Raw genomic sequence first — 21,758 nt, forward strand, 5'->3', positions numbered from 1 at the left:
CAAAGTTGATAATAATATCACCTCAAAAACATATGATCTAGGTTCTATCTGACAGCAGCAAAATAAATACCTATTAAGAATTAGGATTTTCATGAAGGGAAGAGAGAGAATATCAAATGTATAATGGAGCAGACAATGTGGTTCTTTTTAATCCATGATATAGCCACCATAAAGCGAGACATGCAATTAATTAATTCACGTACATCAAGACAGTATAGTCAGGATAAAACAAACTTTATTTATCATGGTGTTACTCTTTATTTAGTTGGAAAATCAGTAAGTGAGGCATTTAGGACAAAAATTGTATATCTCATTCTTTTGACCGATTTTAATCCATCACTTGCATCCCTTAGTGCTCTGAGGTTCCTTTCCTATTAAGATGTTCATTATACAACAAATTCAAAATAAGGGCTGAGTTTTAGAGAATGTAAGGATGGGGTCAGAAGAATATCATAATTTCAAGGCTCTGTATTTTTATGCCACGCATGTTGAGATATTTTGCAGATAGCAGTGCCACCTTGCTACTAAAATTTAACTTCTATAGCTTGACTGGCTGGATGAAAACCTCACAGCGGAGCTGCCACCACTGCGGCTAGCAGAGCTGAATCCTCCACCGCCACTCGCTGAAGTAAATATAGCACTGGAACTTCCTCCACTTCCAAATCCACCACCAATGCCAAAACCGGCTCCACCGCTGCTGCCACCGACTCCACCGCTGCTGCCACCGACTCCTTGAGAGTATTTTCCACTGATCACAGCTGTAGGGAAAAAAGGTTGAGCTCATACCATTTATCTATTTACCATCAAATATTCTACTTATCACTGGACGTACAATATTAGGCTCTTACACTTGGTATTACATTTATGTTGCTGAATATTTCTGTTTCAATACTTATGTTTTTAGATACACTATGGTCTTTGTGATAGGCCTATTTACACTGGTCTTAATTTTAACACTATGCATTATATATTTAAAATCTATTCGCAGTGTGCTGTACAGGTGACCAATACATAGATGACATTGATGGAAACTACGGTATAAGAGGAATACTTACAAATGCTGACATTGTTGTCTGAGGCCAGCCTGAAACAATAATACAGAACAAAATAAGGAATTTCTTCTTTAACATTTTAGCAAGGCAACTTACACATGATTTAGAGAAAAAAATGAAGGACAGAAAGAGCTATTGTAACATTAATGTTATTATTATTACTTTTATTATTAGCATTAATATTTAGACACATTTTCAATTTGTCTCTTTTCTACATTGAATTCCGCATGGCTTTTAAATATAAAATGTAAATATAAACAAGTAAAGTACCTTGTCTCTTCTCCTTCCAGCAGTTTTCTGTAGGTGGCGATTTCAACATCCAGAGCCAGCTTCACATTCATCAGCTCCTGGTATTCTCGCAGTTGGCGAGCCATTTCTTGCTTGGCCTTCTGCAGAGCAGCTTCCAGCTCAGAGAGTTTTGTGTGGGCATCCTTCAGGACGAGATCACCGCGGTCTTCTGCTTCAGCAATAGCTGTCTGCAATTTGGCATTCTGAGAAGAACATAGGATAAGAATAAAATAATGAGCCGAAAAATGTCAAGGGTTTTTCTATTACAAGTAAATAATATACAGTGTATGGTTCATAAATTACATATTTTTCAGATGTATAAAATTAAAGTTATGTAATTGTGCTATATAATATTTTCACATTCTTGTTTACAATATTCTACCACTGAACCTTGGTTAAAATTTAAAAATATTTCTTACCTGTTTTTTTACATTTTCAATTTCAGCTCTCAGTCTCTGGAGTCTGCGGTTCAGCTCGGATATCTCATTCTTGGTGTTACGCAAAACATCCCCTTGTTCTCCTGCAGATGCTTGCAATTCCTTAACCTGTAGAAAAACACATTATTAATATAAACTGAAATTCTATTCTATTCACATTATTAATATAGACAGCACATTAACTAAATGATATATCACTTTTAAATTTTCTTTTGTCTATCAATCCTGTTAATATTTTGCTATCAAATAATCAGATTTGGGTTGTAAATTGTATTAAAGTCTCATGGTGTCCCATATATATAGTCATATAGTTAAGAAGCCTTGTTGTGAATGTTATGCATGAACATTTAATATATGATTTAAAAATACATTCACATTTGTTAAAAAATGCTTTGTTTTATTTAGAAGGCTAGTTAAGAGACACTGATATACATTAGCTTTACAAAGGAGGCAGCCTTAGTATCTATCATAAACATGTCTTAACATGACTGAGTAGCCACAATGTCCATGATATACCTTACTATAAGTTGATATGTTGCACTATACACAATGAGCATGTTGGAACTCAACATTAGAGATCTTGTCATAACTTACTTTCATTTGTTACATTTTACTGACCTAGCATCATTAACAAGCCTTCACGTGACTTGGTGAGTTTATTCTTCAGTTGGTATGCTCTATTAACATGCTTTAACGTGATTAGTGTTTTTGACATAGTCTTACTTGACTTTGGGAGACAACCTGGGCATCTCTGACATAGCTTTGCCATTAATGTCAGGAACAGACATGATCAAGTCTTTTTATGCTTATAGCCTTTATATGATCATTATCATAAACATACTTCAACTTTGTAGGAAGCTTCATAGTTATCAGCCTTAAACCCTTTAAGTAGGTGAAAAGCCATAGTTTCACAAATATTGTCAACCTTAACTTTATAAGTAATCTAAAAACCGTGTCTTCTTACATACTCTCTGGGTCCTTAACCCAGTTTAAACTGTTAAGTAAGTCTTAGTCTTAATGTCATTAACAAAGTGTATACTTGTAAGCAAATAACTCCCATGTTATTAACATAGATTACCTTGACTTGGTAAACAGCTTCAGCCTCTGCCCGGCTCCTCTTAGCAATATCCTCATACTGAGCCTTCACTTCAGCAATGATGCCATCCAAGTCTAGAGCTCGGTTATTGTCCATTGAAAGGACGACTGAGGTATCAGAGATCTGTGCTTGTAACTGTGCCATTTCCTAACAAACACATATAACAGGTCAGTTTGTGGGTCTTCCAGATATATTTTAGCTTATTAACTAATCTATAGTGCATAAATGTTTCCACTGTTTAAGTAACAAACAAAATAATATATGCATTACTGCTTCGTAGAAGGTCCTCAGGAAGTTGATCTCATCAGTTAAGGCATCAACCTTGGCCTCCAGTTCCACTTTACCCATGTAGGCAGCATCTACATCCTAAATAACATAAACATTTATCAGCACCATGGCATAGATGGACATATATCTACTGCTGACATAGCACTCCATTGTTTAGTACACTACAACACCTTGTACTTTTTATTTTATGTCCCACCACATATTATTGTTTAATTTAATAAATAAATGGAAAGCATGGAGATATTTTCTCCATCGAGGTTAATATTGAATAATTAAAGCATTCTACAAACTACTTCAATAGTCCCACTAATGCATATTAAAGCAATTGTGGAATTACATCATCTCCAAAATGTATTCTTTTAATAACACACTCAATGAAGTGAGAAAAACATTATACATGTTAGAACATCGACTGCATTAAGTGGAACAAAAACCACATTAAAGCAGTCAATTATCCTCAAAGTGTCATACCCACATTTACCTTTACTGTTGCTGCTCTTTACACTAGCTACCTCACTCTTATATAGTTTGTTTGAGACATTTATGTTTTTCTTCAAGTAACCAGATTGGTGACTTAATTAGTTAATCCAAAAAATTTGGGGAATCCTAGCCAGTTTACATTCATACTAATTTCTCCTTCAGTGTTTAGCTGTAAGGAAAAGTCTTTGTTCAAGTGTCTTAAATGGGATGCTAGATAGCAGAGTGATTTAGATGACACTCTTGATCTACTTTCACTGCTCCAAGTGTACCTTGAGGGCCCAGCTATTGTTTAACTAGAGGTCTGAGCTTCCACAAATCATGCTAACAGGAAGGAGTATGGTGCCACAGATCCCCCTTGCTTCCTTACTAGATCACGAGGGACAGAAGTCATCGGACCACAGATGCTAGACTTAAATCATTTTAATTAATAGAAAAAAAAGTGGCCCTTCTCTGGCAACATTTTTCAACTGATTTTATGTATTTCATCAGAATTACTCAAAATGGGGCAAATACATAATCACATTTTAAGACTAGGTCTTACCTTTTTGATAACAACAAATTCATTTTCTGCTGATGTTCTCTTATTAATTTCATCTTCATACCTAGATAAAGAATAAATAAGGCATTAATAGTTTGTCGCTAATCTATGGTGCATTATAATAAAAATAAACACAAATAAAAAAAACTAAAAAACTCACTTGTTCTTAAAATCATCAACCAAGTCTTGCATATTCCTTAGCTCCCCATCAAGTCTAAACTTGTCATTGTGCAAAGCATCCAACTGCCTCTTTAGGCTAGTGATATAGGCATCAAAGAGAGGTTCGATGCTGCCTTTACGTGACCCTTTCAGTTGGCCTCCTTGTTCTTGCAAAAGATTCCATTTTGTCTCCAATACTTTGTTTTGTTGCTCAAGAAAACGAACCTAACACAAAAAAAAGTTTAATGAATGAAAAAATCCATATGGCTTTTTAAAATGCACACAAGAATAATTTGAGCATGGATGGTTGCTCATATTGTAAACATTGTTTTACCCATGTTCAAAGCCATCATGCCTAACACAGAACTATTATTATTCATAATTTAATAGCAGTAAACACTGGGTATGTAAGATGTATATAAGATGTTTAATTTTAACAAGCATTCTATATTGTGATAAATAAGAACCTTACCTTATCAATGAAGGATGCAAACTTATTGTTTAGGGTTTTGATCTGTTCTCGTTCCTCCACTCTAACTTTTTGAATATCTTTGTCAAATTCCAAATTCAGTGGTGTCAAAAGACCAACATTAACTTGTACTTCTTGGATACCAGGGCCTCCAGGAAAACCTTGACCTCCAAGTGATCCATATCCACCTGCTCCTCTACCTCCAATAAAACCACCACCTGCACCACCACCACCACCACTACCAAATCCTATGCCAAAACCTCCATCTCCACCTCCAAATCCACTTTGTGCATTTGAAGTACTGATAGAAATGGTCTTCCTACCACCTAGGTTATAAAGACTTCTGCTACCAAAGCCACCTCCAACAGACCCTGCAGAACCTCCACCACTGCCTCTTGATACAGAGAATGAGCTAAAGCCTCCAGACTTTGAAAATTGTTTAAACTGACTCATTTTGCGTTGGAGTAAAAAAATGAAAGAAAAGTAATGTGGACTGAAGGAGACAGATCCCCTCTGAGGATCAAGTTAAACGTCCCTCTTTTATATACTCTGTGCTTGGTCTGCATTGGTGTGAGGAGATCAGTTTACATAATTCATTAACCTGACATGCCTGGAAGCCCACATATTTTTTTCCCCCCTAAACTCCCACTAAACTGAAATTCAAAGAATGACATTGCTTCAAGGCTTTTAGGATGCAAAGACAGCTTTTTGAAAGCCAGTAGATGGAAAAAAATATATAAGAAAACCAGTCTCACACACTCTCAGGGGCTACATGGACAGATGTTGACTGTGATAATGTCATGTTTCAGATTTAACAAGACATTTTGCCCCATGCCCAAGATTTTAATATTGTGCCCTTAATGCATGACCATTATTTTTTGGACGTCGTGTTAAAAAAAGGAGGTGTATTACCTGTAGAATGTTTTCAGCTCTACAGGGCACAGGGAGAAAGGGGAACCATAAAACTAAGGCACATTCATGCCAAAATGACATAGTAACAAGGGCTATAAATCTTTGCATATGAACTGAATGTGAGCAATGGACCGCCCTTAAACGTACATTTTCACTATGGTTAGCTTAGTATTATGTATACATTGTTAGTGGTTAGTAAGTAACACAATTGTTCATTGTTTTGATTGGGCTTAAAGGTAGCTAAATGGATGTGTGCTAATGATGGTTAATGCCAATAAGCAGTTCCAGTCACTAAAGTCCATCTTGTCAGTCACATCATAAATTAGTCATGTGCTGTCAAGTTGGACATGTATAAAATTCGGCCAAGTTGCCATCAACTTGCTATAAGGTTAAGCTCTAATACTATTGTGGTGTTCATCCAGTCTTTCGGTAGAGTTGGCCGCATGAGCATGCAAGCCTGTCAGTCAAATCATCTCATGTCAATCACACATCTGTAAGTCACATAGAGTTTAAGGGAGTTGTGGATCAATTTACCTCTTGCTAATTTTATTATAGTACAGCCCTTTTTTAAGTTGCCTGTAGTTCTCTGCAGCTCTGGGTAAGTGCACTTTTTGTTTTTCTTACATGTAAAGTGTGCATATTAAAGTACTTATATATGCAATAGAAAATGACTTATGTTATTTCAGAATATTTTAAGGTGCACAAAAAAGTGGGAAATATTATTATCCTAGGCTATACAAGAAAAAGCATTAATAGCAGAAAGAAATATTTCTTTAAAGCTTATTGATTAGACATTATTTAAGCACTGTGTAAAGTTGAAGCACTGTGTAAACTAGAACTAGATCGGACCACTCTGTTGGTTGTGATGGTGATAAGACCACTTTTTATACTTTGCACCAGTATCACTAGTACTATTGTGAAAAATCTTGGTAACAAAACACACTAAGGAGGAATAAAGATAGATGACTTTATAGCGACTGAAATATTTTCAAGGTTATAACAATTTGAAAAATACTGTTACTGCAACAATTTTTTTATACACACTGTATATGTGTCTGAATCCTTTTTGGCCCATTTGTCTAACATTTTTTTTCCAGTTAGGGTGCATTTCCAGGGAGAACTCCCAAGCATACCTGGGAACTTCTTGCGGTATGCGGCAAGGACTGCCCACTGACATCAGCGGGAGGTACTGCTGATGTTGGTGGGCAGTCCTGCTGATGCCAGTGGGCGTTCCCGCTGACATAATGGGAAACACCCCCATTTAAAAGGGAAATGGGCGGGGAGCGTGGGGTGTGTCAAGACCCTGCTCCCGCGACCTGGAGATTTTGTGTGTTGACCCGGTGAAGCAGTGCTTCACCCAGAGATCCCCGGGTCAAACCTGGAGAATTCCCAAGTATGCTCCCAAGTACGTCCCCATTAGCAAGTACTCCCATTCATAACATTTGTTTACTAGAGGTTGTGTTCCAATAGTTATTTTGTCCATAGACACCATAGGTGTTTTGTAACAGGTTCTTTCTTGTTCTCCTTAACTTGGAATTTTAACTGTGCTTCAAATTCACAGTAAATCTTGTATTCTGCATCTTGCCTGTGGATACTGTTTTTTTTCTTTCTAAAAGAGAAAATAAGAAGCTTACCTAAAGATTAACCATTGCTTTGCTAATCTATGTTTTGGCTTAGCTTTTGGTACACTTATTCAATATAGTCATATTATGAAGAATTTCCCAAATATTTGCTTTTTAATTCTGTAGCTTGGGATAGCAGTGTTAATCCAGTAATATAGATGTTAAACAAAAGTGCTCATAAGCATTAATAAGTGAACGTGTAACAAAAATTAGTTAGTGTGAAAAGAATTTGGAGGGGTAGTGACAATGATAATGGTATTGTTAAAAACAAAAAACTCATACATATATCTTTAGACAAATAAATAAAGTGATGCCTGTTAAACGAAGAGAATGCATAACTGCATAAGAGAATACAATCAAAGAAATGTCATATGACGTTCTGGGAAGGTGCCAGGAATCCTATGTCTGTGTCTAATTCAGTGCCCTTAGTGTGGAAATAGTTAATTATCTTTATTTCAAATGGTTTTCTCTCAGTACTTTTATGCTGAGGTCCAAAAGTAGGCCAATTCTAGTTTAGCCATTCCATGCCTTATTACAACAGGTTCCCCTACTTCAACAGGTTGGGTTTTAACCCAACCTGTTGAAGTAGGGGAACCTGTTATACTGTAATATAATATAATGTAATAAACAGGGTTTCATTGTGGGGCCTGGGTATGAGGAAAAATACATGGTTTCTTGTTTTCAAAGCAATATCATGATAAGCGTGGCAGGACTGTACATTACATAATACATTACAGGGATTACTCAATAATAATTATAGATCTATGCCCTTTGTTAATACAAATTAAAGCAATTCCTGGAAACATTTTCATTTCTAATGGGTTTGGCATGCCTGTAAGGTAAATGTTCAGCTTGTTCGTAGTAATTTAAACAAGGTACATCAATAATCTGTAACATGGGATGTAAAATATATAATATAATCATAGACTGATTTATTACTTACTACCAATCAGAAAAAAATGTTTTTTAGTTGTTATTTTTGGTTGTTATGAGTGATGCTATATTATCAAAACACTTACATGTTTTTGTTTGTTTTATTTTACCTTTTCTTCTTAATTTTCACACATGTAACTGAAGAAAATCAAATTGAAAAGGGTCTTACAATTTCTAATATTTTAGTTTGAGGTAGAGGCGAATGAGCCATCCGTTGTTTAAAAGTCCTTACTTGTACCAATGTCAAGGTTGTCCTAAACATAAGGCAAAGACTAACCTTAGGGCTCCAACAAACACCATAGCTTACTAGAAATTTAAGCACATGCTTGCATAGACCTCTTATTACACTCCCTCCTTTGCGTCCAGTGCCCCAATGCTGTTGGAGAGTGGTGATATGATGCTATGGGCTGAGATCCCTGCTGGGGACCTTGCCCTGGACCTCATTACATGTACAGACCTGATTCATACTGGCAAAAGTACTGTATTGGAGTAGGAGTTTGAGCCAGCTTGACTTTACTTAACACTTCTCCGTTCTTCATAAGCAAGGCAACCGAAATGTTGGTTTGCCCAGGAAGATGGTTATGAGCAAACCCATATAGAAAGTTCCAGTCAACCGGGTATGAGTATTCTTGAACCTTCACTTAAGTTTTTTAACCATTGTTTCTATATTTTTATTTGTCCTATGCATTTTGTTTTTAGCTAATTAGGCAGTATCTGCTGTCTTCCTGTAGCTGTTGAGCATACATCTAATAAGCTGGTTATTTGTAGTTATTACCTAGAAGCACTGAAACTTTCCAGATGTGCCTCTTTGACTATGTTTTACATGATCAAACATGATATGACCTAACGGGTTAAATAATGTCACGGATGGCAGATCATATGTACTGTGACACTGTAAACCCCAGGGAGATGCTTAGTTTGGCATTTTGGCACAGGTGCTATCCGGATCAAAAATATGGGTCCCTGGGGTGGAGCAATTGAAGAGCAGGGTGGGCCAATGCTCCATTCCCCAATTCTGTGGAAAATCCATGCCGGCTTTTCCAGGAGGCTAGAAGTCTGCAGGATCCGGTCCGGGATTCCTATGGGGCCTGCATCAGGCACAGGTGCTGGGCATTAAAAAAACCTGATGATCAGAGAGACTGTTGGGGAAAGAGGAAGTTTCCCTGTGCTCCCAGGGCAAGGAGAGGCCCATCCCTGAGCCAAGTGAGGCATTACCTACCTGGAGCCTTTGGTTTTCCAGAGCCTGGCATAGCTGGGTCTGGCTGGGAGGTCAAGTTAGTGGGTGATTAGACTGGTCAGTTTGGGCCAGCATAGTTTAGTTAGAGAGGCTCCAATTGAGAGCTAGGTTTTTCTTTTTATGATTTGGTTTTGGGGTTTGAGCAGTTAAAAGTAAAGCACTGTTTTTGATACAAGCTGGTGTTCCTAACTCTGATTGCCCTGGAGGACTGTGCTTAAGACCCCTAACTGTGGCATTTATGGACCTTGTGCTACAGGGTTTGTCACAGTACCTAGACAGGTAAGCGCTGCAACACTCTGAATCCTTTCAAGCATATCTCCCAAATGTCCCACTTTAGGAGGGACAATTCATCGTCTGAACTAAGATGTCTTGGTACCTCTTTCTCACCTTGATGTCCCTCTCTTCAATGGAATGCTTGGCCAGTGCATCACCTTTACCCTCAGCTTCTTTAGCAAGGCAGTGGTTGTCTTAGAGGTGTATTTGGGGTCATTATCATGTTGGAATACTGCCCTGTGGCCCAGTCTCCAAAGGGAGGGGATCATGCTCTGCTTCAGTATATCACAGTACATGTTGGCATTCATGGTTCCCTCAATGAACTATAGCTCCCCAGTGTCAGCAGCAATCATGCAGGCCCAGACCATGACACTCCCACCACCATGCTTGACTGTAGGCAAGACACACTTTTCTTTGTACGCCTCACCTGGTTGCTGCCACACACATTTGACACCGTCTGAGCCAAATAAGTTTATCTTGGTCTCATCGGACCACAGGACATGGTTCCAGTAATCCATGTCCTTAGTCTGCTTATCTTCAGCAAACTGTTTGCTGTTTGCTTTCTTGTGCATCATCTTTAGAAGAGGCTTCCTTCCGGGACCACAACCATGCAGACCACCGTGCGCTGTGTGGTCTGAGCACTGACAGGCTGATCACCCACCCCTTCAACCTCTGCAGCAATGCTGGCAGCACTCATACGTCTATTTCCCAAAGACAACCTCTGGATTTGAGCTGAGCATGTGCACTCAACTTCTTTCGTCGACCATGGCGAGGACTGTCCTGAGTGGAACCTGTCCTGTGAAACCGCTGTATAGTCTTACCCATCATGCTGCAGCTCAGTTTCAGGGTCTTGGCAATCTTCTTATAGCCTAGGCCATCTTTATGTAGAGCAACAATTCTTTTTTTTCAGATCCTCAGAGAGTTCTTTGCCATGAGGTGCCACTACTTAGGGTTGTACTCACTTTTGTTGCAAAGGTTTAGACATTAATGGCTGTGTGTTGAGTTATTTTTAAAGGAACAGCAAATTTACACTGTTATACAGGCTGTACACTCACAACTTTACATTGTAGCAGAGTGTCATTTCTTCAGTGTTGTCACATGAAAATATATCATAAAAGATTTACAAAAATGTGAGGGGTGTACTCACTTTTGTGAGATACTGTATGTTTCAGGTTAACGGTGAGTATAGGCAAGGGGTGTTTCATAGCGCCCACAGTGGGTTATTATGCGGTTCTCACTATTTTAGGGAGAATGCAGGATGGACCTTGCATATACACAAATTAGGAATGTGCCATAAGGTTGTTTCTCTAATAGCAAATTCATGCAGAAGGGTGTACTAGTGTATGCGGTTTCTGTGCCTCTGGTAAGTACCTTGAAGGTTCTAGACAAGGGCATGACTGTTTTACAATATACAAAAATAAGCCAAAAGAACAATCTCATAATTGGATAGCTAGCTATGCTTGGCTGGGCTATACACTTTGCCCACCTATATTTTTGACTACTCATTGGTACCCAGCTAATCCAGTCACTTGAGAAGCAAGATATACAACCCACCCTTATGAAAAATTACTGCAGTTTTTCTGAAGTAATACTGCAGTTTTTTGGACATGAAAAAACTGCAATACTGCCCTTTTACTGCAGTATTACTGCACATTTACTGCAGTTTTACTGCATTTGTACCTCACTGTACTGCAGTTTTACTGCACATTTACCGCACTTTTTTTTTTATATTGCAAACCTGCAGTTGTACTTCAATGTACTGCAGCTTTATTGCATTTATACTTCCGTACAAAAATAACTGCAGTAAAACTGCAGTACAGTGAAGTACAAATGCAGTAAATCTGCAGTAAATGTGCAGTAATACTGCAGTAAAAGTGCAGTATTGCAGTTTTTTCATGTCCAAAAAACTGCAGTATTACTTCAGAAAAACTGCAGTAATTTTTTCGTAAGGGCAGTGCCAGCCATTTGGAATTCCTGTTCTCTGTTGCTCAATTCAGGAACCTCCTTTTACGCCACACAATATCTCTCTGACTAACCACCTGGCCATACACTTTATTGGCTAACTAGTCCCAAGTGTACGTTGTGCCTCTCTCAGTCTGTGATTAAGATAGTAGAAATGAACTATTTCTCCACTATAGTCATGTAATCTGTCACACAAAGACAAAATTCATGCAAGGAACTAGGAAAACTTGAATCCTAGGGCCTGCTCTGGGTAGAACTCTAGGTGTGCATTTGGAAATGGATGATTCAGCTTTACCATTAACGTCGAGAGTCACATTCACTTGTTACCATTAACAAACAGAAAAAAGCACACAGAAGAATGTGAACTATTTATTTAATTCATAGCAAAATTATGTTGTACTCAAATATGTTAAGCGTGGTTATTTCAGAACTTCTGCCAATTTTACATCATCAAATTAGCAATATAGTAGACGATCACTAGTTAGTATCAGAACTCAAGTATTGTGATTCGACCCAGAAATTCACTCTAATAATCTTGAAGCAGTGTTGAACAATATAAGGATTTTATATGTCAATTAAAAAAACAAAAACTTTTTATTTGAGGAATTGGTAGAAAGGGGCATTTTAGCTCTTGGACTGTGGATTTAGTTCCGATAGCTTTGTAGGCTTTCGGTGGTAGAGATTATTTTCACGGCAGCCCGTTTTCTTTGAGCGTTGGTAGAACTAGCATTAGCTGATGAGATGCTGCTTCCAGAAGTGTAGCCTCCAGAAGTGTAGCCTCCACCAGCACCAAATGCAGATCCAGAGGCACTGCTACTTACAGCTGTAGATGAAATATTCACTGTTATTTCTTAGTTCCCTACTACTTAGCCTCCAAACCATTTTTGAATTGCTATTATATAGAACAAAATGATACATTTTTTACTGAGTACTGCCATATCTATAAAGCATAACAGAAAATAGAATTGAGTGCTGAATCCATTTTCAGTAGTGTCAGTTCAAGAAGGTTCCTTCCCACAACCACAAGTCTATATATATATATATATATATATATATATATATAGATATATACAATGTCAAAAAACAGAGTATTGCAGAGTATGCGGTGATACCTTTTTTATTGGACTAACATAATATTTAAAATTTATATATATATATATATATTGTCAAATGTATACTTCATAGCTCAGTTTTTAGAATAACTAAAACTCTTCATAACATGTTCACATAGTGGGATACTTACCAACATTCACAGTATTTGTGATCTCCCCAGTTATTCTGTTAAGAAAAATAAAACAATAGTGCATTACATATGTCAAGAGAAGGTCTAATCAAGTATTTTGGCTAATTATTTTGTATCCAAAAACGCAAGTGGAGATGTTGATTAAATTGATTTAACTCTCTTGTATGTTAAACTAAGTCGTTTAATACATTGGAAGTCATAGATTCATTCTACAATAACAGCTGTGCAATGAAATAATATTTAGTCACTGGTTTGGCCAGAGGAACCAAAAAAAAACCGTTTTAAAGATATTATAATTAGGACTACCTCTGTAGTTTCTGGCTCCTAAAACGAAATATGTTTCTGGAAGCCCCTCCTCTACGCACATGTTTGCTAACATAGTAACATAGGGGGAACCTCATTGTAATGACCCTTAACAGCGCAGCAACCTAAGAAACTGCTTAGTTTGTCTATGTGGTAGGTCCTGATTAAAATATGTGGAATATTTATTATTTCTTTATTCTAATTACAGAAATAAAAAAGTTAATACTATAACTTTTTAAACATGTGAACTACAGATAAATCTGGTGGCTTGAATTCATCTTGTTGTATACAGATAATTATTAATGCTAATTTAATTCATACTCATACGTAATATTTGCCATGCATTACTTTTGTAATTTTCAAGTGAAGCCAAGCCACATACCTGCTCTCCTCTCCTTCCAGCAGTTTCCTGTAGGTGGCGATCTCAATATCCAGAGCCAGTTTCACATTCATCAGCTCCTGGTATTCTCTCAGTTGGCGAGCCATGTCCTGCTTGGCCTTCTGTAGGGCAGCTTCCAGCTCTTTTAGCTTATTATGAGCATCTTTTAAAGCAAACTCCCCACGCTGCTCAGCCTCAGCAATTGATGCCTCCAGTGCACCAATCTGATGAAATAATTAAAAAACTTAATATCATGTGCCTCCAAGCTTAGCTACCAACAGATAGCCCAGATGTAGCTTATCAGCTGTGGTTGATATACACCTGCGTCATTCCTTAGCTATGCCACCTACATCAAAATGTTAATGGACCAAATGTCTAATTAGGACCAGTTTTATTGCAGTCAAGATGATTATAGCTCGTAATTGGAAAGTACCTGGTTTTGGTTCCTGGTCAACTTATATTTCAAATAAGAATGGAGAAATCAAGGTTGATCACAAGGTAATCAAAGGAGGAAGTATAGTATCTGGGATAATTGGCTAAATAAGCTAAATTCAAAGTAATACCTTGTACAAATCAACTACAAAGTTGACTACTTTATATAAAAGGGAATTTATTTGACTCTCCTCTATGACTTCTCTTGGCAGTGTTTTGTTTACTTTTATTTAATATGCAGATACAATACAGTGGCATATGTTACTTTCATTTTTGTAATTCGTTTACATACCGGTATTTTAACTCTGCCATTGTAATTTGTAATATACTATTATTAATATAAAAAAATGTTAGCAGAGGATCATGGGAACTGTAGTTTAGAGGCTGGAAAAGCTACCAAATCCTAGATAATGATTTTTGGGTCACTAACCCCTACCTATGTAACTATAACTAACTATACATATGTATAACCGGATAGATGAGCTATATAGAATTTAAAAGCTAAGGAATGCTATAAGTTAACATGGTTAGCCAAGCACCCCCAAATTCTAGATACGTTGACAAATCCTCTAATATCAGCAAGATCAGTTATGGACAGATTCATGGTCTAAGAACTTTACCTGTCTTTTCACATTATCGATTTCAGCCTTTAGTCTTTGAATAGATCGATTAAGCTGGGAAACGTCATTTTTGACGTTTTTTAGGTCATCTCCCTGTTGGCCTGCTGCGGCTTGCAACTGTTTGTACTGTTGGTAAAAAAAGCAGATCAAATGTGTTAAATATGTTAACATTTAACAACTTAAATAGGATTTTAATAAATATAAGTAGAAATATTAACCGTTCTGTAGCAAAAATGTTTCCGTGTGTCAGTAAGCCCTACAGAAATCTATCATTAGACATTGCTGCTGGTGAGCAAATTCTTGGTCAACATTAGGCAGACCTAATATTCATATGGAATGGCTAAATTTTTAGGATCAGAGACAAATTGGTGGATAAATATTTGTCATGCCCTTGTGTAACTGGTCTAAATGGCTTTGGTACCTTGTTTTGATATGCTTCTTCTGCCTCCGCTCTGCTCCTATTTGCAAGTTCTTCATACTGTGCCTTAACTTCAGCGACAATGTCATTAAGGTCCAAAGATCTGTTGTTGTCCATTGAGAGAATGACTGATGTGTCTGATATCTGGTCTTTAATCTCTCCAAGTTCCTGAAAATACAACATTGCAACTTTAACTAACGGGATAGCTCTGAATCAATAACCACTATAACCATTAAGAAATCATCTTGATCTGTTGTTTTTTTTCCTGATGACCTCTTAATAGTATCTGGAAATAATTATTTAATTATTTACATTTGATACATACTACTTTAAATGCCCTTGAAATATCATTTAGCAATTATTACATGGATCATTTTTTTATTATAGGAGTGTGTGCAAGTACATTGTTGTATGTGGTTTGATATTGTTTCTCAATGTTCCTGCTTTACATTACCCGGGAAGAATAATGTTTACCGTTTCGTAGAGAGCTCTCAAGAAGTTGATCTCCTCAATTAACGCATTCATTTTTGCTTCTAGCTCCACCTTGGCTAAATAAGCAGCATCCACCTCCTAAAGAAATGTTCCATAACAAACATATTAACATCTTATTTCTAGCCCATGTGGTTATATATTACTCCAGAAGAAAAGGAGAACTCCCAGCATAAATATCTATAATAAATGACTGTGATCTTTCACAGTTTGGTTATTTACATTGTTTTTATTACATAACAGTATTTTCTCATTCTTATTCTTTATTTTTGTTATAATTTTTGTTATTGACTTTGCAAGATAAGGGCTTTACCTTTTTAAGTAAAACAAACTCATTCTCAGCTCCTGCGCGTGCGTTGATTTCATCCTCATACCTTTTAGACACAAGTAAGTTATACAAGGTTAAAACATGAAACATTTTATGTGCATATTCACAAAACCAGTATATTATCATGTTGCTAGACATACATGACGGTGGTTTTAGATGTCAATTAAAACATGCTTCTCAAACAAAAATGTAAGGGTTTTTTACACAAACTAAATTAGCAATACCTTTTTTGCCTTTCTTTTGTTTCCTATACTTAGTGGTTCAATCAGGAATTAAAGGAGTGCTACATGAGTGCAAACATAAGGTCACGGCGAATTATTATGACAGTGGCCAGGCTGAAAGCAGTTATTAAAAGTATTTTAATTGCCAAACCATTTTTAAATGTTTTTCCACAACATAATTTATGCTCTATTGATTCATGTAAAGGTTTTGTGGGTTGCATGTCTGCTTTAGGATTTCTATATTCCATACCTCCTAATATTCAAAAACACATAAAAGGATGCGGTTAGAGGCATGGGACTTTTGGAACTTTGACCAATTAATTACAATTTTTGGAACTCAGTATGACATTTAAAAGAAGCATCATCCATTTTGCACATCTTTTTTAGACAATTTAATTTCTAAACACACTTGCTATTTATATATACATTATCCTAAGTTAGGGTTGTAAAACACAGTTTTACGCATACTTAACTAAAATTTTGAACTCATAAGAGAAGGAGATAGGGAAAGGAAAGGGAGTAACAGAGTATTAAGTACTCAAGAGGAACATAATTTAAAATGTATAATAGGATATGACCATTGCGCATTTTTTGATTTACAAGACAACCTTTTCAATGGAGGAATACTGTGTCAATCACACTTCCATGGCTTTCCGTGCTGTAAATCATGGCCGACACAGCTTAGGAAAGTTGGATGCCCACTTTGTTCCATTGTATGCAGTGCGTTAAAGGAACACATTTTGAGCCTATGTAAAAACACTTATGTACCCAAGAGGTCTGTTCACTAAATGGAGAGTAAACAGTAGAGAGGAGGACTAACACTGTCAGGCTTCTCCAGAACACGGGTTGAGCTGTCCCTGCATAATACATTATGTAATGCAGGGATGGGGAATCTTTCTTCTGCAAGGGCCCATTTGGATATTTATATCATTTGCAGGCCATATAAAATTATCATCTGCCGGTAGGGATAAATACACATTGTGTATTTATCCCCACAGATAGCCCTCCCTTTAGCATTTATTTATGTGATGCCCCCCTACTGAATTAATGCCTTATTGCCCCCCCGCAACCTTGTGTATTGCCCCCAGCCAGCTTTAATTGAATGTTTATTCCACCACCCAGCCCCCCTTTAGTATTTATTTTTATGATGCCCTCAGCTCTGGCGCCCAGATTGCATCCACAGCACCTGCCTAACACCCAGACCGAAATAATAGGACTTGCCATCTTTGCCCCAAACAGCCTCCCTGTGGCATCCTTGCCTTAAACAGCCTCCCCGTGCCATGCTTCTTCCCTACTTACACATTCATACAATCACACACATATACACAAATAATTCACTTATTCGCAGATACTCATTCATTCTCTCATCCACAGATATTCATTCACATATACTCATTCACAAATATCCCCCCATTAATATACTCATTCATTCACTCAATCACACATAGTAATTCATACACCCACCTCCACCCTGTTACCTGAACTGCAGATTTATCCGTGCTTCTCTCTGTGTTGCTTGAACATCTTTTCTTTTATCGCCCAGTGGAAGCAAGAGCCCAGCAGGGTCATGTGACTCGACTCTGCTGGGTTTCAGCATCCCCTTGGTGGTACAAGAGACATTACTCGCATAGTGTGTGAGCAACTCACAAGTGAGCAGCGGGCCCCCCACGACCGCGCTTGCTGCTTCTTTTGCCCTTCATTGGCAGGGCCATACCAAATGATGTTGCGGGCCTTATACAGCTCGCAGACCGGACATTCCACACCCCTGCTATAATGGGTACAGCGATTTTACTAATTTAACTATAGATTATAAAGGATCAGCTAAGCTTTTCTTGCTGCTGAAGCTAACTAGGGTTGGCCCTTCATAATGTATAATGCAGTGAGGGAATTGAAAGCAAAACTCTCCTGTCAAATCTCCCTTTGGTGAATAGACCCAAGAATGACTGATTCATGTGATGTAATATGGCTATGGCTATAATTTTGTAATAACAGGTATCACTTTCAACTGAAGGTTCTAACATCATTGGACCAAGAAGTGTATTATCTGAACTACCTTCAAAACCCATAACAGGTTCAAACTGTTTTCTAAAAATTTATTTCCAAGAAAGTTTAGTTAAATTATTTTTTACACAGTTTCCTTCTGTCAACAAAAGTTTTTAAATGCAAAATGAATAGCATATTTTAAATTGCTGAAACCACATTTGCGTTTGGACTTAAAAAAACGCAAGACGTAGTCCTTAACTACTGACAAAAATAAATGCTTACATACTTATAGTAAGGATAGTACGGCACCCCTAGTCTGATAGCAGTTCTTTGGTGGAACGAACCTTTATGAAATCGGGATATAGTCAAACATGACGAATCTCAAACTATAATAATAACTGTTTAACTGTATGTGTCAGCATATTGTGTTAGAGTGTATGTTAGTGTATGGTGCTAAAGTGAATCTGTGTGTTCGTATATGATTTTGTGTGTGTGGGTAGAGATGTTGGTATATGATGTTGGTATGAGTGTGTGTGTGTGTCAGAGTATGTTACTGGGTAAGTTAAAAGAAAGGAGGGAGATATTTTTCTAGATTTTCTTGTAGATTGTTTTGTAGCTTTGTATTTGCCCTGTCTCTGATGTCCCCAATTGACACTCATTGCTATAAACCTAGACGTAATGTGATTGATTCTGGATGACATTAAACAAAGTAGCTGTTGTCAAACATATACATTGTGTACTTACCTTTGAACTGATACACACCTACAGTCTGTGCATATTTTTTCTTTTTTTGGAGTGTGCACATGACATTTTCAAGGTTTTTTTGTACAAGTACATGTTTTCATTCATCTCCAAACAGCACAGGTCAATTAGTATCAGAATTAGAATTAACATGAGATCCAGGGTGAGCTAATGAAATAAATGCAAGTGCTCACATAAGTAATCCCTGAAAACCTTAACAAAACTAAACATTGATAATTTCCAGATAAACTTTAATTGCTAGTCTTCATTATCATAGATCATCACGTCCTATCCTAACAACCATGTTATTTGTAACCGACATACCTGTTTTTTAAGTCCTCCACCCGGTCCTGCATGTTTTGCAGTTCTCCATTGAGGCGACCCTTGTTATTGTTTATGTTGTCCAACTGGCTTCTCAGGCTATTTATATATGCATTAAAAATGCCATCAATGTCACTTTTACGAGCTCCTTGACCTCCTTGTTGCTGTAAGAGGCTCCATTTGGTCTCCAGCACTTTATTTTGCTGCTCAAGGAACCTAACCTAACAATGAATAAGAAATCAGTAACATTATGAACATGAAGAAAGAAAGAGAAAGAAAGAAATTGAATAGGATGCCTAGCACATACAAAACCATATAATACTATATTAGTGATAAATAAATAAACAGATTATATAATATGATTTTGTGTAGTCGTGTACCTTGTCAATGAAAGATGCAAATTTGTTGTTCAGAGTCTTGATTTTCTCTCTTTCTTCCTTTTTTACGACAGAAATGTTTGGATCTATTTCCAAATTTTTCCCTGGTGCCAGGAGGTTTTGGTTAACGGTCACATTTATGATGCCTGCAGATGGAAAAGAAGCCCCAGAACCAGAAAAGCTTCCAGCACCACCAGACCCACCAAATGCTAAGGATGAGCCCTGTCCGAGTCTGCTTCCACTAGCAGATGATATCCTTTGACCCCCAGCTGCATTACCCAACTGAAAGAGGCTTCTGCTCCCAAAACTGGCACCTGCACCACCCCATTGACTCTGAGATACAGAGGCTGAGCTTTTGCTGATCCTGTTGCTGTGTCCTAAGGAGGATGCACTAAACCCTTTGCCAGATCTAACACTAGAGACCCCATAAACTGATTGGCTTCGGCTCATTTTGGGAACAGGTGATTCTTAAAAAAGAGAAGAGCTGAAGAAGAGTTCAATGGAGAAACCACCGCACTCTGGATACTACAGTTACGCTTTTATCTTTACAGAACACTGGGCTTGGCTACTTTTTGTAGAAGATCAGTTTACATTCATGCTTCTGCCATAGCTTCAAGCAATTTGTTCTGTTAAACCTGCATACATACATACTAAAGGGGTAAAATGCATTTTGCTTGAGGGCTTTCAGATTTATTATGTTCCAAAAACATATGCCTTTGTTTTCTTTGAAATAGCAAACTGCACTGTTTATTTTTGTGTTGTTTCCTAACCAGAATATGACTTATTTTTAGTGTCTCAAATCTAAAACACACTTCATCAGATCTCTATGACTGAGACTAGATCAACATTACAATGAAGATATGCAGAGAGGAGACATTGCAATATATACAGTTGTTCACTTACATGAAGAAGTGGCTATTCCTGCTTTTTACACCTGCCCTATGGAGACTTGACTAGAAGACAAGTCTTTAAGCGTCTTAAGTCTGGACTGAGTTAGTGTCCGTATCTGTCTTTTGGGCTTGAGGGACAGTTAGCAGACTTGGACTGGCAAATGTCCTCTGGGCCACTGGTCGACAGTCCCGTACACTCACCTGATCTGTCACGCTCGGCGAAAAGTGCGAGGGGTGTCCCATCATTGCCAGTCCAGCCCTTCAGATAGGTGTTGTTGAAAAAAGGCTGAGGCTTAATTAAATCAGTGAAGTGACTTTTAAGGTGCCCCCAACATCATCTATGAGTTATGTATGGCTTCCTGAAAAAGTTAACCTTAGTAGCACTTTTCAATGGATTTTGAAGCTGAAAATCTCTTTCTGCAAAACTTTACTTTAGAAGCCCTCCTTAAACTTGCTTAAGGGTTAAATTCATGTCTCATCCATGTCGCATGTGTTGAAGAGTATACATGTGTACTGCTTTTTGCCAGCTGCGGCCACTTTGTGCCGTGGTAACCGATAACTTCTCGTAGGGCAGCAACAGGATACAATAGTACAGTATTTGGGCGCCCAGATTGGTACCTTGCCTAGGGCCCTGTGGAGGATTAACTTCAGAGATGAGACAACCCACTCTTCCTATAACATTTACATTGGAATTGTTCTGTATTCACAGGGTAATAAAGAATACAATCCTTTAAAAACATTTTTTAACAGGAAACAATGGACAATTCAGTCGTGAGTTTTCTAGTGTTGTTTAATAGCGAGTCATAATAAATATTGGAATGTTAAAGACATTTGGCACAAGGACAAGATACCAAATTCAGTATGTTCTTAGAAAGAACCTCGTGAAAATGAAAACTAAACTACATAAACATGTTCAATATAAAAAATAAAGCAGTACAAATATGTAACTATAATGGTTAAATGATTCTAAATAAGCTATCCCATTAGAAAGAGATATGACAACAAAATAGGTTATTTTATATGCGGTTTATTAGGTAGACAGTACAGACAGAAACTGACATCACAAAGAGAGAATTAGGTTTGCCTTGAATGAAAAAAAGAAATTGCGAAGCATTGTACTGTTCAATATACAATATGAAATCATATTTGCAGTTGCAGATTGTGAATCGTAAAATGAAGGTCATTGTTTATTAAGAAACCCCTTGCTGTAATGTTCAAATGGGAATGATATCTGAAAATATAGCTTTCTTCCCCCTACACGAAGGGA

General features: G+C 37.4%; 2 protein-coding genes across 2 annotated transcripts; both read right to left on the reverse strand.

The window, feature by feature from the left end:
• Positions 1-531: 531 nt before the first annotated feature.
• LOC149286552 (keratin, type II cytoskeletal cochleal-like) lies at positions 532-5,260 on the reverse strand. The gene is made up of 9 exons (XM_089493957.1): positions 4,811-5,260; positions 4,340-4,563; positions 4,183-4,243; positions 3,144-3,239; positions 2,856-3,020; positions 1,760-1,885; positions 1,323-1,543; positions 1,056-1,084; positions 532-758 (listed from the first exon to the last, which is right to left on the reverse strand). The coding sequence occupies exons 1-9, from the start codon at positions 5,258-5,260 to the stop codon at positions 532-534; spliced, it is 1,599 nt and encodes a 532-aa protein (XP_089350083.1).
• A 7,130-nt stretch (positions 5,261-12,390) lies between these two features.
• On the reverse strand, positions 12,391-20,051 carry LOC149286553 (keratin, type II cytoskeletal 7-like). Its single transcript, XM_089493958.1, has 9 exons — positions 19,605-20,051; positions 19,228-19,445; positions 15,944-16,004; positions 15,616-15,711; positions 15,145-15,309; positions 14,724-14,849; positions 13,675-13,895; positions 12,990-13,024; positions 12,391-12,587 (listed from the first exon to the last, which is right to left on the reverse strand). The coding sequence occupies exons 1-9, from the start codon at positions 20,049-20,051 to the stop codon at positions 12,391-12,393; spliced, it is 1,566 nt and encodes a 521-aa protein (XP_089350084.1).
• Between the last annotated feature and the right edge of the window lie 1,707 nt (positions 20,052-21,758).

This window comes from Sceloporus occidentalis, unplaced genomic scaffold (genome assembly GCF_023333645.1).
Source record: "Sceloporus occidentalis isolate IW3139 unplaced genomic scaffold, rSceOcc1.0.p SCAF_68, whole genome shotgun sequence".
Taxonomy (NCBI): Eukaryota; Metazoa; Chordata; class Lepidosauria; order Squamata; family Phrynosomatidae; genus Sceloporus; species Sceloporus occidentalis.

Coding starts and splice junctions, on each gene's coding strand:
- LOC149286553 (XM_089493958.1), bottom strand. CDS start 20,051: ATGAGCCGAAGCCAATCAGTTTATGGGGTCTCTAGTGTTAGATCTGGC. Junction 15,712..15,943: donor AGTTTGTTTTACTTAAAAAG/GTAAAGCCCTTA, acceptor ACATTTCTTTAG/GAGGTGGATGCTGCTTATTT. Junction 13,025..13,674: donor CTGGAAGGAGAGGAGAGCAG/GTATGTGGCTTG, acceptor TTTTCTTAACAG/AATAACTGGGGAGATCACAA.
- LOC149286552 (XM_089493957.1), bottom strand. CDS start 5,260: ATGAGTCAGTTTAAACAATTTTCAAAGTCTGGAGGCTTTAGCTCATTC. Junction 1,085..1,322: donor CTGGAAGGAGAAGAGACAAG/GTACTTTACTTG, acceptor TTATTGTTTCAG/GCTGGCCTCAGACAACAATG. Junction 759..1,055: donor AGACAACAATGTCAGCATTT/GTAAGTATTCCT, acceptor TTTTCCCTACAG/CTGTGATCAGTGGAAAATAC.